We start from the raw sequence: 16,808 nt of genomic DNA on the forward strand, positions 1-16,808 counted from the left end.
TGACTGGATGATAGCTGCAATGGCAAAGGGCAATCAGCGAGCCACAAGGCCGAGCAGCACAGGCGGGATATGACAGAGCTGGCCTTCTGCCAGGCTTGTATGTATAGAAACGTATCAGACTTTCCAAAGCCAATGATGGCTGGACACCGCACTGAACTCCTTAACTCCATAGAGGTTCAGACCCTGGTTGAAGCCACCATAGGCCAAGCAAATCCTACATTCAGAGATCCCAGGAATTTCTGACCCGTGGCTTGCTGGGGAAGCCTATCATGCTCAGCCAGGTACCCGAATCCATGTTTCTATCTCCACACACATTGTTAATGCAACTCTCTCCTCTATCCTTCCTCTGCTTGTGGGTTCCTGGCTGCAAGTCCTTGCTAAGACATTAAGAAAGCATAGAGCTGAGATGCACTCACAGGACCTGTTGAGCTAGCTTTCAGTCCTCTGCCGTCTTGACAACCCACCACTCTGAGCGATCCCACTGCGTCTCTCCAGATCAGCCTCCTGGCAGAACACTCACAGGAATCAGCCTCCAGTCTCAGCTGGGGAATTACACAGTGTTCAAGCCACCCGGAACTAAATTATTCAAAATATGCCACTGTGCTGGCTTTGAAACCAAAGCTGCTCCCCAGAAAGAAGCCAGGGTAAATAGAAGCTCCATTATCAGCAGCACTGACGAGAAAGGAGATGCAGCACTGAAAGTGAGGGAGATAATTACATGATTAACGAGACAGCATGGATGGCAGGAGATGCCCTCCATTATGCCACACAGCTTAATGCAAAGAGACGTGTTTATAGACTGAGCCTTCTCCAGCTCTGCTTCTTCCTCTTTTATTATTTATGTAAGTGCATTAAGACTAACGGAAAGAAGCTGAGGCACTCTAAAAGGTGGTGGGGGTTTTTTAGGTGGAAATATAATTTTTAATCTTGATCCAGCACTAGACACCTTGCACATTTCACTGGATAGATGTCCTCAGCTGCAGCAACAGGCTGGGCAGGTTACGGCCCAGACTGGCAAGTCATGTAGCTTATATCACCAGCCCAGCTCTGGTGCTGACCACCTGTGCATTTCTGAGACTGTGGGCAAGATGAAGCCTACAGGAGATCACCTAGTGGCTGCCATGACCAACCCCACCCCAACAGTTAAAACCTTTTCTTAAATCCTTAGGCAAAAGGTTTAACACTGTCTCCAGATCTGCTTGTCAGCACTGGCCCAGACATTGTTAAATGTACAAATGCCCAATCTCTTGCTCTCCCTTTTGAATTCCTCTGGTTTTTAGGGCACCACAACCTCCTGAGGCAATGAGTTCTGCAGTCTAATTAAAATAAAACCCAGTTTTCATCTGGATGGTGTAAGGCATTAATTATCAAAAGCTGAAAACAGCAATATCCATACTACCATGACACACGATAGTCTCATTTACCACCACGTAATTATTGTTTGTGTCTTTTTAGTTATGTCTTATTGGAGAATCTTAAAATCCTGTATCAATATTAATTACATCTCTCAGGGCTTCTACATTGTGAGGGGACATAATGCGTAAGCCACTTCATTCAGAGCTGAAATGCAATACGCTCTGGGTGGGATGCTGCATTTATTTGGACTACATAACTCAATACAAGGGATAGCATGCACAGTCAACCTCACAGCCTGGAGACAGATAGGCTCTAATCACTATTGCTATGAGGAAAATAAATTAAAAAAAAAAACCCAACAAAACAACAACAAAAAACCCCAACACACAACAGTTAGAACAGCTGTTCAGCTGGGGCTGTATTTCAGGCCAAGTTCCTGCAGTCAGATCCCTGCTTACCTCCAGGTTAACTAAATGTACACAAGCATTTCTGTAAAACTCACTGCTATTGACAATGTCTCCTGTCACAGCAGCGTCTCTGCTGGTACAGATGAGGCAGACGAGTCTTCTCATTCAAAACAGGGTTTTGGCCTGATGTTATCTGGAAAAAGTAGCATAAGCGATACCAGCGCAAAAGAGTCAGGAGTAGTTGAAAAGTTTCTGTTCTGTGTTTGGACCAAAGCCCAATGAATTATCTCTGTCATACGATGATGATACACTTTCTGTCCCAGCAGTAACTCTGGAGAATGTTACACAGCAGCTGCTAAAGTTAAATAGCTTTGAATCAGCAGGTCAAGGTAACTCGCATCCAAAAGATTTTAAAAAGGCAGTACTAATACTGATTTTCTGCAAGTCTGGGAACACTGGAGGAACATCAAGATCTGCTTTTTACCTTTCTTCCAGCTTTGAATCAGCAATGTGGCCCTTCCAACCATGGCTCCAAAACTCCTGTCCGAACATGGTGACAGGCACTCATGCTGTTCCCAAAACTGCAGGGCTGTGACAAGAATTTAATGGGACAAAGCAGGTCTGTCGGCCTAATAGCAACCCACAGGAAATGAACAGATGACTGATATTGCGTAACGCATAATTGAAGGAGGACTGGTCTAACATCAGTCAGAATAGGCAACAGAAAATAGATTATGTTCAGCTGATATTATCTGGATGAGAATACAGACTTGGTGTGGATTGTAAGACAAGATCGCTGGTATAACTGATTTTTGCAGGGCACCTGACATCACCAGACAACCCTGTGTTTGAGGACTTACTGTGACACAAACTCAGGCTGTCACACATTCAACATACTAAAGTCTGGCTATTTGACAGGTCTTAAAAATAAAACTAAGCTAGAGAGCTATCACCACATGGAGATGCCACTAATGGGGTCCCATGAGAACTCGTTCTTGCCCCTATAGAATTATCATTAGTGACTTAGGAGGAAGCATAAGATAAGCCTGCATCACGCTCACAGATGAGCTAAAGCAGCAAGTTACTAAGCATGAGCTGGGTCTTTTGCTAAAGCTGGGTGCTTGCAAACAATACATATTACAGTAAAAACAAATAGAAAGCCATATGGCCAGGAGCCAAGAATGCCAGCCAGCTTACAGGATGGGGAATGCCATCTTCAGAAGCAGCCACTCTGGGGGAAAAAAAGCCTCGTTTGTTACACTGAGTGCTCTCAAGGTAACGCTGCCTTCAAAAAAGGAAACGTGACCTGCAGGTTTATAAATGAGGTGACATTACCTCTGCATTTGGCACTTTGTTACTGGTCTAGTCTGACCAGCTCCACTGATGGGCTCAATTCATTAGCTTATGAAAGGGAAGGTTAAGCAATGACTTAATCACTGTCCAGAACCACAAAGGGAAAAGAAATTTGGCAGTAGAGGATTCTCCACTATGACAAAGGTATAATCACATCTAGGGGCTAGAGGTCAAAGCTGGGCAGCTTTAGATTAGAATAAGTTGATTATTTTTACTATTAACAACTGAAATGTCTCACTGACTTCACCAGACGTTTTACAATCAAATTGCGAGTTTTCCTAGGAGATAAGGTATGGCTGAGGTCAAGCAGAAGACCACTCAGAAAATCCTCTGGCCTTTATTATGAGAGACTAGACAATCCCAATAGTTCCATTCTGACCCGACTGCAAGTTATTAGGGCTCAGAAAAACTTAAGCCAAACATGCATTTAAAGCCCCAACTAACGACTGCCATAACACATGTATAACCAGAGTGACCCACCTATACTGGAACTCAAACCGCGTTTCTGGTTAGACAACCACCATGGAGCAAAATACTAAACAGACTGGGAAACATTTAACTCGTACTGATTTTACATCTGGTTTTGCTCAGTCATGGGGACTAGAAGCTACCAAAGAAACTCCTCTGCTTTCCAAGCTAAACTGGAGCAGAAGATAATGCCAGCCTTGTGAAGGGGAGACAGAGGTATCGCATGATTCCCTGCAATGCCTTGTAGGCATCTGGCATTACGCTGCAACGACATAACCATCTCAAAAGTACTCCAGACAGGCTGGTTCCAAATGGAGCCCGGAGCTGGGAGTATTAATTATTACTCTAACCTCTATGATTTAAACACTTGAGAGCAAGCAATCCTTGCTTGTATCTTTCCGGGGTGATCACAGGGGTTACAACTGCAGTAAGGAGCCAGACTGCTGGAAGCTGTGGTGGTTTACATTGTTTCATGGGAGACATATCCAAATGGGTTCCTGGATGACACCCAGACTGCAGGTTTCCTGCATGGAGGACTGCAAGGGTAAGGTCTGCAGTGTTTGCACTTTCCCAGTGTCTGCTATGTCAAATATACTTTGGTTTAAGGGTAAAAGAGATTTGTCCAAGTGCCAAAGCTGCACAACCACAAATCAGAAAAAAATCAAGCCGCAATTTTGGCTTCTTATAGGCCCTTACTGGATACGAGGGACAAATGCAAGGCAAGGCACAGTGTTTCTAGGGTTCTCTTTGCCACAGCTTTCAAATAGACACAGAACTTGTCAGAAATTTTAAAGCAAATCATGACCTAATAAAGACTCCACAACAGGAATGCAACTAACTTCATAGGAAGAAGTGCTGTCCGTGCAGGTTCCCAGCCCAAGCCTCGTGGCTGGAGTGGAGCAGTTCTCCCTGCAGGTGACGAAACGCAGGGCTGGCCAGGAGCTACCTGTGCTCTGCAAGGTGTCGTGTCTCCACGGGGCCCAAACACAGTGAGCAGGAATCCCTTTTACACACTCACCAGCCTGACAATAGACTGTACCACAGCATGGTTTGAAATCCCTCTTTTAGACAGTTACCAGGGGACAGGCTCCTTCTCACAGCATTGACAAGTCCTCACACAGCCTGGCCCTGCCTGAGCCATACCGGGGGCTCCTTACTGCCTCGGGAGACAGCAGCGGATACTCCCTTCACAGCCTCCCACCCAGAGTGTTCCTCCCGTCAGTCAAAGCCGCACTCACTCACAGAGCCCCTCTGCTTGCCTGCCTCCACCTCATTTCTGCCTCCTTTACTGAACTAATCAGATTTCTCATGTGTACAGGGCTCACACGTGCTTTAAAGAGCATCTGCTGCTTCTGACCAGCCTGTGCACTCTTCCCAAGCTCTAATATTCCCCTTTTACTTGAACAGACTGGCTTGGATGCAGTTTAACCATTCAAAGCTGAAGCCCCCATGGGCACCCACAGGCAAGCAGACCTCCCACTCTGCTTTCCTGCCACACTGCAGCGAAGAGACCCGCTCCTTCAATAGGATGGGGCGATGTCTGCACACCGTCCGCATGGGTGCGAGCTGCAGGGGACCAGGCGCACAGCAGGCTGGGGGATCTGTGGCAGGGGCCCGCGGTCCAGATTTGCCATGTCTGCATCACAAGCACAGGGTTGTGCCTGCACTGAGACTTAGAAACAAGCAGCCCTGGCTACTACAATTCACAAGCTCTGTTTCTTGGGCAACACTTAAATCGCACATTCGAGTGCAGAGATGGCTTTCCAAAGCTGATACAAACCAAACACAGATGAGTAGAAGAAGGAAGCAGAGGAGGCACAGGCAACAACCACAATTAGACAGCCAGCGTAACTAAGAGAATGCATGTTACACTCGACAGGAATGACGAAATCAAAGAGACCCCCAAAAGAGTCACCTGAGAGCCGCAAGCACTGCAAGCAAAGGGGAAACAAGCCAGGAGGGAGAGATTGAAAGACCAGACTGAAAAGGAAGGTTAGGAAATAGCAATGCTCTTCCTATTCATGCATCATGCTGCATCTCTGGGAAGTGGGAAGAGAGCGGGGTAAAAAGTTTCTCACCTGCAGGGTAACTAGAGAGACAAATCCACCCAAAACAATCCCACCAGGCTTCCACTGGGGATTAATTAGCCCTTCAAGCAGGGCCAGCTTCTAGCAGAGCATCCTCACAGAGCACGCTGCAGACTGCTGTGCTTCAGGCGGTCACAGAGAAGGGAGTGCAAAGACACAAAAGGAGGACTGCGGAAGGGGCAGGAGGAGAGGGCAGCCCAGGCTGGCTGAGAGGAAGCCTAGATGAATGGAGAAAGGCAAGCAGGGAGGTGAATGAGCAAGAGGTGATGAATGGTAGGGAGGGCATGGAAGTTTTACACAGGGCAGAGAGCAAAGACAGACCTGAATGGGGAAGACTGAGAGATGCCACTTGAATAGAAGGGGAAAGAGGGAGGAGAAATGAGGCAGAGAGAGCACTGAGCGGCACGAAGTGAAACAGTGCAGGCAGAATAACTTCCCACATGGACTTGACAAGGCCTTAGAGAGAGACACAAGTAACACAGCATGAACTTTAATCCAGGAGCAGAAAAGCTGCCTGGAGCAGACAGTGTTACCGTCGTCTGTCCCTGTATAATCCCTCCAACATCGGGTACCTTCTTTGGTCCCAGTCAACAAATTCTCATGAACTCAGAGCAACTCGAACAGCAGCCACCAAAGGCCAGAGGGTCCCCATCAAAGGGAGTTGTAGCAAAACTGAGCCAGTGACATGGAAACAGCTGATGGGATAAAGGACCAACATAATTACAAGAAACAGCCTAAGAGACGCAAGTGTAACGCTACCCTAAAGGTGGGACAAGATGCAGTTTATATGTGCGACATAGAAAGATTGTTTATCAATCATCAGTGTTATTTGCAGGGCATTCCCATTTCTAAAGCCAGGATAACTTTTTCAAAACAAAACTTTTCCAAGTAAAAACTTGGAGATTTTAGTCATGCCAAGACCTTCCTGTGAATTTGCCTTAGCTTTGAACACCGATTGTTTAGAAGAAGTTCTTTCATACCCTACAAGGCCAAAATACTGGACATTACCATTTTCAAAATGTTTCATTAGAAAATTGCATTTGCATTTATGTTAAGAGCACTCAGATGGCTTGGCTCAAGTAAAATTAAATATTTTGCTCAAAGGGAAACAAAAAGCATTTTTCCCAGTCTTCTGGGGAATTGCAAACAAAACTCTACATATTGTTATTCGCCCACCTCCACCCTTTTCACAGCTGGGGAAAATAAAAGCATTTGGAAAGGACACATTACTTGAACCTCACTGGCAGAGCTGAAAACTGGATACACTCCTGTCCCTTTTGGGCGTGCAGGTTTAGATAGGCCAAGGTATCCTTTCTCCTCCTACGTCTACCAGTCACCTGTTACATGATCCTGTGCCAAACCTAATTTTTGCAACTGCAAAGCAAACAATACAGTGACTCACTCCAAAAGGGATAGCGTAAGGCCTTAAATCATAGCCCTTTACTTCATGCTCAGAAAATCTTTCATATTTGTCAGAACAACCATTCAAAAGCTAATTCAGTGTCTGGAGCTTCCTCATAAATAGACTCCATTGTCACACAAGCTAAAATGAGAGGTCACAGAAACCCAGTAGAAGGTAGGACACAGCCCTCAAAACCAAACACAATTAAAAGGAAAACAAATCTAAATCTAAGACTTAACCCTACTTTGCTTTTTCAACACATCAAGGAAGTCAAACATACAGACTGGCTTTTAAAGTGTTGCTAGAGGAACAATGAGGGGCCCATCTGTCCCTCAACTTGAGACTCTGGTTGTGTCCCCTTCTTTTTTGATGTTTCTTGCACCAAGCAAAGATTAATGCAATTAATTTCAGGTAAAAAATGTGAGCGTTCTGGAATTAAGAGCACAAGCAGCAACTCATCTGAGAAAAGACATGAGGATTTCTGCCCCTCTCCCCACCCCAGTTAAACAGCAAAGGAATTGCTGAGCAATCTCAGCTGGATCATCAGTCCCTCTCAGAGAGGTCCAAAAATATAGGACACAGACTTGGGATCTGGCCGTTAGCAGTCAGGTCTCTAGCACATACTGCATTTTGAAGTAATTTGTGCTCTTTATGATTCACAGTGGTAACACTGCTGTTGGCTCAGTAGACAGAGTTACAGTTTATGAACTGGGAACTCAAGGCAGAGAGGTGAAGTAATTCACCCAAGGATGCAAGAGGCTTAAAATACTACTATAGTTGAGATGAGCTACCGGTGCTCCAGCCACCTCCATAACGCGTTCCTACATTACCACCTAATAACTAACTAGTAAAAATTGGAAATTGCCAAATACTAGAGGGGGGATTTTTAAGAAGGAGTTAAGCTAGAGCAAAGGTCAAAGCACCCCCAGGGAGTACACTAAGCTTGGTGATACCCACAAGCAACAAGAGAAGACATCCAAGTTTGACAGTCTCTCCTGGAAGCAGGAAAGAGATAAAGAGATCGATGTGCGTTTGCGCAGGCATACACACACACACAGAGCAGTGGCAGAGGGACTGTTAAGGGTCTCCAGAAAGGCTGCTCTGCCAAAGCTGACAAGCTTGAACATTGCAACTTCACAGGCCGGTTGAGCCCATGAAGAACCACTACTGCAAATAGAAGAGTGTCTTGCTTTTCCATCTGCCAGCCTGGGCACAGGCAGATCATGTTACATATGGCACTGGGGGGAAGGGAAAGAGAATATGAATAATTCCTAATTCAGTGAAAGGAGCGTGAGCTGTGCAGCTGCTGCAGTGCGAGCAAGCCCTAACAGCGCTAGCTATTGCTTTGGGTCAAGAGATCATACCATTTCAGCCTGCTTCCTGACTTGTGCTTTCATCCCAGCTGCTTTCCTCTCCCTTTAGTGCCTGCCTGCAGGAACAGCTAGCACTCTGGAAGAAATCCAAACACAAGAGGAGAGGTTACATGTGCCTGAAGGAAGTGACAACACAAGGCAGGTCACTGCTTAGTCTAAAAGCATTCAAGCAGGGTCAACACCTACTAAAAATAAATACATAAATACATACATACACACTATACAGGAGAAGGATTTACTCAGATGGGACAGCCAGGAGCTCAGGCACGCTTGGCGTTCCTTGAATCTGCATCTCTGGGAAACTGGCAGCTATTACAACTGAATCAAGCAGACTTGTGCTGCCAGCGGCTGGGAGCTGACAAATCATCCTCCTTCCAGGAAGGGCTGCTGTAGCACTCATGCTGTTAGGGACCAAAACTGTCACTCCCTCCCCATCCCACACCCAGCCTGGGAACTCTAGTTCTTTTCTGCTCCCCAAATCTAAGTGTCCCATACCAGACAGCCAAGGCAAAGCCACTACCACAGGCTGGTCAATCTTCTTATGCAAATGAACTTAGGGTAATTGGGACAGTTACAATGAATCCCTGACAATGTTTGCCTTTGTGCACACCAGTGGTAAATATAGACTGAGCTGCTTTCTCAGGATGGGGGAAGAGGGGAGAGCTGCGCTGAGGGACAGCATCTCAGCTCCCCAGAGGGACGATAAGGAAGTAAGCACTGTTTAAACGCAAGAATACTCTCAGAATGGTGGAGCTGATGGGCAAGGAAGGAGGCAGATGCTGCAAATAACTCACTGGCTGGAAGTCTCAAAAATATTCAGGGAAGCATAGCCACTGTGGCAAGTCCGTGGAGCTGTCCCCCCGCATTACAACCTTCATTCCACTTCACAGCATTCATCATTCGACTTCCACAGCATTCATCCAGCCCACGGGATTCAGACGCCCAAGAAGAGCTCCCACCAGAGCCAAGACTGGACATAGCACAAACACCTCACCCAGAGCAATTGCTGACAGTCTCCGGGCTGCAAGCACACAGTGGCTGGCTCTGGCTCAGTCACTCCTGCGCTGACAGCTTTGCCGCTTGGTTATCTCAGCACGCTTCAGCCCCATGAATCTCATATATATGCTCTACTTTTGTTGTAGCCCTCCAGGGCCCATGCAGCAGCCCTGGAAGAAACCTAAACAAAAAGCAATCGCCCCCTGAAATCCTGTCATGCAAACAAGACTCTTCCCACCCATTGCCACAAGGACTGAATGGAGAGGGACTGAACAGCCCCCGCCCACCCCTGCCTGGTGGTCTTTTTGTCTCATGACCTTCCCCGCACAAACACAACCCCACAACAATCAGACAGGCAACATAATGCACCAGCGCCGGCTTTCCCAGCCCTTCAAGGCAAGCTGGGGAGGGAAGGGGGGAGAGCTGGGGAGAGCTGAAAGGATTTGGGGATGAAGAACAGATAGGATGGGCAAGGAAATACCAAGCAGTGTTTTAATTTCTACTTGCAGAGTCCCACAAGCCAGAATAAAAATAGTTTTAATGAAAGAAACAAAAGAAATGTTATCTTCAAAGGCTTAAACTGACATGGGAATACCAGCCAGTGGGATTTTCATACAAAAAAAAACCAAAAAATAAATCCAACAATGCTTCTAAACCCTGTGAACATCTTTTAACATTCCCTCCAAGAAGCCCACAAAATTGAGCCCTTTGGTCTGAACTCTGCTGGTTTTACTTGGCTACTTTTGAGATTTAAAGTCTGAGATGGATTACACATAAAAGTTTTTCTTTAGACTGAGAGGAGGGAGAAGACTTTTTTTGCAACAGCTGTAGCTGTAGACAGCATCACCACACATGGAAACCCTCCCCAGTGTGATAGCTTCAAAGCACAGAAAGTTTCTGCCAGTCTGCCCTAACTATGGAAAAAGAGAGTCATCACCTGTGCTACTGGCAGCAAGGAGTAAATGTGGCTCCAGGCCCCAGATTGTCCTTGCAAGGTAACAGATACCCTCTGGTTACTGCAGGACACCTATCACCTTTGGGAAAGAGGAAGAAGGGTCTCCAAGGATTTGTTAGGAGCAGATCAGGAGACCGACAAGGTAAGGGGAAACTGCTACCTTCTGAAATGCCAAGGGATTCTCCCCTGCTCCCCATGCACGTACAGGAAAAAATACAGACTCCACAGGAAAGCAAACCAAATAAAGCAAAAAGAAATATGATCTCTCAGGGCGTGGATTCAGTGAGCTTAGCAGGGCCCTCAGCTATGCTTCAGGGCACTGGAAATACATACTAAGCACCTTTACAAGGAAGGGAGGCCATGCTTTTGCCAAAAGCTAAGATCTGTATCCCATGAAATCCTGGCAGCTGAGGCAGTAACAGAAAGCAAAGCTACGGGAAAGCACTTGTGCGATTTACAGACACATTAGCCACCTAGGGAGCATGATACAGTAAGAAATGACATCTCAACTCCTACTGCCAGCACCCCCCACAATGCTGTTATCGTTGTCCGCATCCTTGATTAAAGCACTGCAATCACACAGTGGAAACCACCTGATGAGCCAGGTATGAAATCACCTCCATGGGATGGTGCAGCTGATGTAAAGAGACTGAAAACCTTGACAAAGGCCGCATGTACCAGCTGCGTGCAGGAGGCCTCTCCCAAACCCAGAACACAGTGCACCAGGCCACATCTGGCCAGCTGGCCCTGGTGAGGGGACATGGAGCTGCAACTGACTCTTGCCTATGTCCTGACATGAACTGGAAAAACTGGAAGAGCAGCAGCACTGAGCCTGCACACAGTTGGCAAACTTCCCACAGCAAGGATACTGTCTCCTGTCAATCCACTCCAGCCTTAATCCTCTGCGGAAAGATCCCATCAGCACCGTGCTAAGAGGCAATCTTTCAAGCCAGATGCTAACAATTAACGATAGCAAAGATTAGGGAGGAAGGGACAGATGGAGAACAGATAGAACCAGGCTCTGCTCATCACACTGAGCAACTTGGAGGAGCTGGACAAGAGATACACAGGCAAGATTTTTAGCCTTGCTCAGCCCTGCAGTAAAGTACTACACATAAGCATACGTGGGACGGCAAATCTATTGCGCCCCCAGAGACAGACGTAAGCCAGTGACAGAGTCGGTCACGGTGCTTGTCCTCACTAGAACGGCAGTAGCTGTGGCCCAGCTGTGAAGCTGCTTTGGGCTCTGCAGTATTTCTGTCCTGTGTAGGATAGGCACAAACCTCCTGCTGGTTTGAGGATTTGCACCCTGAGTCCAGGTATTTCCCCAGCATGGAGGGGAAACTAGAGTTTTGACTCAGCTCATTCCACGGACAAAGATTTCAGCAGAATCCCTCTTCAGAAATGAGATTACTCAGGCAATAGCAGGATCTCCAGCACAGTTACCATGTAAGCTAGCAAAATAACTGTGTTAACTGGAAGCTGGTCATCAGCCTCTTCACCTGTCAACCAGGGGAGGGAACACAGCTAGAAAGCAAACCAGTCCATGGCCATCTTCATCACAGAGCACACTCTTCCCTTAGCATTCCTATGCTAGGAAATCTTACCACAGAGATAACTGCTTATTGTAGCAAATAAGCAATCCAGTCTGTCATACTTCCCCAGGGGAGACTAATTCCTGTCTTATTGCATAAAATAATTAACTTTACTTTACATTAGTCTTTATTACGGCCATGAAAATTATATGGCCATTTTAATTGACCAATGTTGCTTGCTCCAGTTCTCACCTCTACAGAGTTTGGAGGCAGCTAAAGTAAAAATTATTTCAGAAATTGCCAGCTGGTGCCACCATAAGAAGCAGGTCGTGGTGAACAGCTTCTCCATTCACTCTTATCTTCCCAGGCCTTGCAGACCTGGTCTCAGACAAGGTGAAAGTAATAATCCCTCCTACACCAAGGAAAAGGGACAGTCTAGATAACTTTGATCTGTGGTAGGGGACTGATGGAGAAGGGGGGAAATTTCTTGAGATCTTTTTCAGTCCTACACATCTTACCATTCCCTCACCTTTGAGCAACACGAGCTGGCTGCTGCGTGGAGCTGTGTGCTGCAGCCCAGCCCAAGCAAAGGAGGCCAGAGCTCTCTGACAAGGAGCTGGCGGTTCGAGTGGCCTGGCCGAAGCACCCACAGTGCAATGCTGCCTTCCACAGCTCCAAAGAGTGACTGATACCCAAAGACGCCAAATACCTTCAGCTGCCACATACCTTCAGCTGCCACTGAATTCACTGACTTGAGATAAGACTCCCAAGAACCCTGGGCACTGACTCTTTGAGAGACCAAGCCTCCAGAAGAAAAGCAGCTGGGGTCTGCCTGCATACTTGCCTGATGTCCTTCAAGCAGTTTTTTACAAGTTGAAAGATGAGCTTATACCAACCCATAGCAGACTGCAAATCCCTGCAATCACAACTAGCTAGCTTCAGAGGCAAGACATCATCACCAAGCACCCCTACTTGCCTCTAAGGGATTTTATTTTCTTTTTTTCCAAACACCACAGTGTGGGGAAGAAGCATCATGAAGGTGCCACCCACACCCCCAGCCACCCCACACTGGTACTTCACCCTGGTTCTATTCCTGCTGCCCACCCAGCAAATCTAGTTCTTTCAATTGCCTTCTCAGAAACACACCAAACCACGGTCATTTCCTCAGGCTGCAAATGGGGACGCTGTTCAGTCTAACCCTGGCATACATTCTTATGAGAACAGATCAGTCAGAGACGGATGCAGTACCCACAGAGCTGTACATTATTACAGTAACGAAAGACTTTCCACAGCCAAACTCTGCTGCATTGAAATCACCAGCATTTAGAGAGGCTGTGGCCAAGGAAGACACTAGCAAAGAATTTTTTCCCTGACATGAAATATGCTGGCTGTTAGCAAGGCTTGGATCCAGCACTTCACCTTAGAAAGAAATAAAATAAACCATAGAAGCCTCAGGGAAAAAGATCATTTGAGCCTGGATATTCCTTTCTCCTTGGCACAACTTTATGGTGCGTATCACTATATTCTCCCTGCATATTTGCTACTGCCCCTTCAGCCCAGGCTTGCATAAGTGATAAAGAGCTGAAGTCTCACAGTGCTAAAGGGAAAAGCAAGAAGCGCCAATGTTTTCAGAGTGCAGCCTCTCAGTATCTGAGGGATCATCACAACCTCATGTGCTTGAAAAAGGAAATTTATCACACAAACACTCTACCATGGAAGGGGTGCATGTCGTGCAAGCTTCCTTTAATAAAACCCTCAGCAAAAGAAATTGAATATTTCTATCTCTGCATGCTTAAAGAAACACTGTAAAATTAAGATCAGGAGAAGTCCTTACCCTTCTGAAATCAGTAATGAAATTAGCATGGGGCCCAAAGGAAGCAAATGAGGCCCCTTCAGAGGGGCCAGGATTTCATCTTGTGTTTAAAACCCCACAGTAGCAGATCTGTACTTATTTTAATGACCCACTAAATCCTTCTAGTCCTCTACATCCCTCCATGAAAGCCTAATAATGAAAAATTATCTACTAAAACTTGGCTTTTCCTGAAAAATAGTATCTGAACAGATCTCCAAAGACAGATATTTCTGTGTACACAGTGAATTTGGAATGCAATGCTTTGTTTTCAGATATCATTGCATTTCACATTTTCACAGCTTCCTTGGAATAACATTTGATACAGAAAAAGTGTAAGTGATACTCACAGACAAAAGAATAGCCAACCCTCTGAAACCACAGGGCCTCTCCATTTGTATTGCTTTTGTAACAAATATAGCCTGAGCCACAGAATTCCAAGTAAGAGATCCTCAGGCAACTTAAAAATTCAAGCAAACCACTGCCATGCAATATTAAATGCATTCATTTTTATGAGCATCAAATTCCACCTATTAATGGATCAGTCATCCTCTGCAGCTACCAATTTACATATCCAGCCTGCAAGCTGCTGAGGGGCCAGTGGACACGAAATACATGAATACATTAAATCTGAAAAAGGAAACTAATGTCCATTGTAATTCAACTTAATGATCACATTTTCTTTACGAGCGGCAGCAGAGTCCATGCCTGACAACCACACACCCCATAAAGGCAGCCCAGATGCAATGAAGCACCAAACCCTCTACTTAGAGGGTAACTGTGATGCACACAGTGTTCACAACTGAATCACATACATTCAAGCCCTGTGCAAAGACGGAATTCCTTGGAGTTAGATTTTCACCAAGTCACTAAAACCCATGCCATTGTACATGGACTAAATTCAAAGACCTGATCCTCGCTATGGAAGACAGTTTTTCTGAACATACATTAAAACCCTGGAACAATTTCTCAGCCCTTTTGCCAAGCCAGGCAGTATTACCAGCTTTAATGTAACAGCACTTTTGATCTTGTAACAGCTAGAGCGGTGCTGGCACATCTATTATTCCTCCTGGAACAGAGCTATGCTCTGATATCACACCTACAATTCACTCTTTTTGTGCACAGCTATCTAGAAACAGATGCAAGAGAGAACTTCTCAGCAGCATGTACCCTTTCTGTCATCCCAGGGAGGTGAATGACCCTCTCCAGTGCCCAATCCAGGGCCAATTACAGCTATGGCAAGGAGAAAGGCTTCTATTTTAAGCTTGTTGAAGAGGTAACTGGGTGCTGCAGGCAGAAGGATGGACATGGGGGAAAGTCTCCTGTAAACTGGTTCTCCTTTTTCTCAATTGGGCACCACACAGGTAGACAGCAGCTTGAGGAATGAGGGGCAATCCCACAATCAAATGGATTCCATTCCTTTTTTAGGTCTGTAGCAGCCTGTCCCCTATTGTAACAGGATATGATCACTGATCTCCTCATTCCGTGTTCCCACCTGCAAAACTAAATGAACTGGTACTGAAGAACAAGCTTTGAAGTCCTTGAAGAGGAAGGGCTATTGCAGTGCTGAATAAGGCCAATTCCTACAGCCCACAGCCGCTGCAGTGATACAAGCAAAAACACTAAGGCGCAGAAGAATCAGACCCTGAAGGAAACTAAAAAGCTCAGAGAAAAGATGAAAGAAACTGGACATGGAAAGTTAATACTGCTTTGAACGTTTACTGAGTGTTACCAGAAAACCTTCCCAAAAGTGACAGAACTGCGGTTAGCAATCAGGGGCTCTTGGTCTGGCATCCAGGCTGTAAGGCGAGACCCACACCTCCCAAGAGATCCAACTGCAGGGCTTTCTCAGACCCGTCTCACAGCCATCAGCTATGGTAATTTTGCAGAAAGGAAGGGCAGGAGCTGCTAGCTGAGCAGTGGGAAAGAAGCAAACACCACTTGTTTATTCACAGGTCTTACTACTCTAACTTGTTGCTTGCATCAGATGTCACAGTGATAAGTACCTGGTTAAGAAAAACCAGGAACAACAGCAAAGCCACCCCCCTGCAGCCAATCCAATTAAGACACAGGATTAAGTTGTAGAGGTTAATCAGATCTGAGCCATTGGGTCTCTCTCTGCTGCTGCTTAGTGACATATCTGGTGAGCAACACCAGTGAGACGAAGGCCAGGCAGAAACACCAACGATCTAGCTAGCCCCAGGAGATGAGTGCTGCTCCCCTGCTGCATCGCGCAGAAAAGAGAGGAGCACACTGCAGGGCAGTACTGTGGGTGGTCTGCTGGGCTCAGAGCTTGGCTGTCCCATGAAGCCTTATCAGGTGCCAGGATGCTGTGACCGACGGGCTGCGTTACACAATCCTTACAGCAAAGACCAAGGCTACGTCTGCAGGGTGCTGCCAGGTTGATAACCAGGATGGGAATTCACTCAGCAAGGAAAAATTCTGCTCACACAGCTGCAGGGAGCTCCTCTTGAGTTTCATTAGCTGCAACTCTGTGCTGACCAAGGCTGCAGCAAGGCAGGCGAGGGCTGTCCCAGCTCAAGGGGCCACCAGCACAGAGACCACTTGGACCATCACAAATAGCCCCTTCAGCAGTGGGAGCCAGAAGAAAGCTGAGCTGGGGCTTGCACTGAAGCAGCTCCACCAGTGCCGGAGGGCCAGACGCAGCAGGGTTCAGTGCTGACTAGGGAACGTTGCTCCTGTCACACCCAAGGCATCCAGCCTACTGCCTAGCCTGAAGTCCTGACCTAAAGCTACCTTGCAAAACTGCCTGCCTGTACGGTCAGATCTGCTCTGCATCTCTCCTTCCTCCTCCCTCTAGGGCAAAAAGAAGCCAGCGGTCTCAGCCCTTATTGCTTAGACAAGTGCCTGCACCTTGGTGGCAACAACTTGCTGTCCTCATCATCACACCCCTGGGTGCAGGACAGTCAGCACAGGAGGGACCTGCTCTGGAAAGTGACCTCCGCTTTGGCCCATCAGACTGGGCTGGGGCACAGAACAGCCCATGCAGGGGGAGAGGAAGAAACT

The 16,808-nt window shown here is 46.6% G+C and overlaps 1 protein-coding gene across 1 annotated transcript in view; it reads right to left on the reverse strand.

The window, feature by feature from the left end:
* RHBDL3 (rhomboid like 3) overlaps window positions 1-16,808 on the reverse strand; it is a gene marked incomplete at both ends in the record, with an annotated part of 65,714 nt that overhangs the window by 32,975 nt on the left and 15,931 nt on the right. The window contains 2 exon segments of the mRNA XM_082327066.1: window positions 8,438-8,467; window positions 8,469-8,522. Coding sequence (XP_082183192.1) covers window positions 8,438-8,467; window positions 8,469-8,522 — 84 coding nt within the window.

Source organism: Platalea leucorodia (assembly GCF_965183815.1).
Source record: "Platalea leucorodia genome assembly, chromosome: 14".
NCBI lineage: Eukaryota > Metazoa > Chordata > Aves > Pelecaniformes > Threskiornithidae > Platalea > Platalea leucorodia.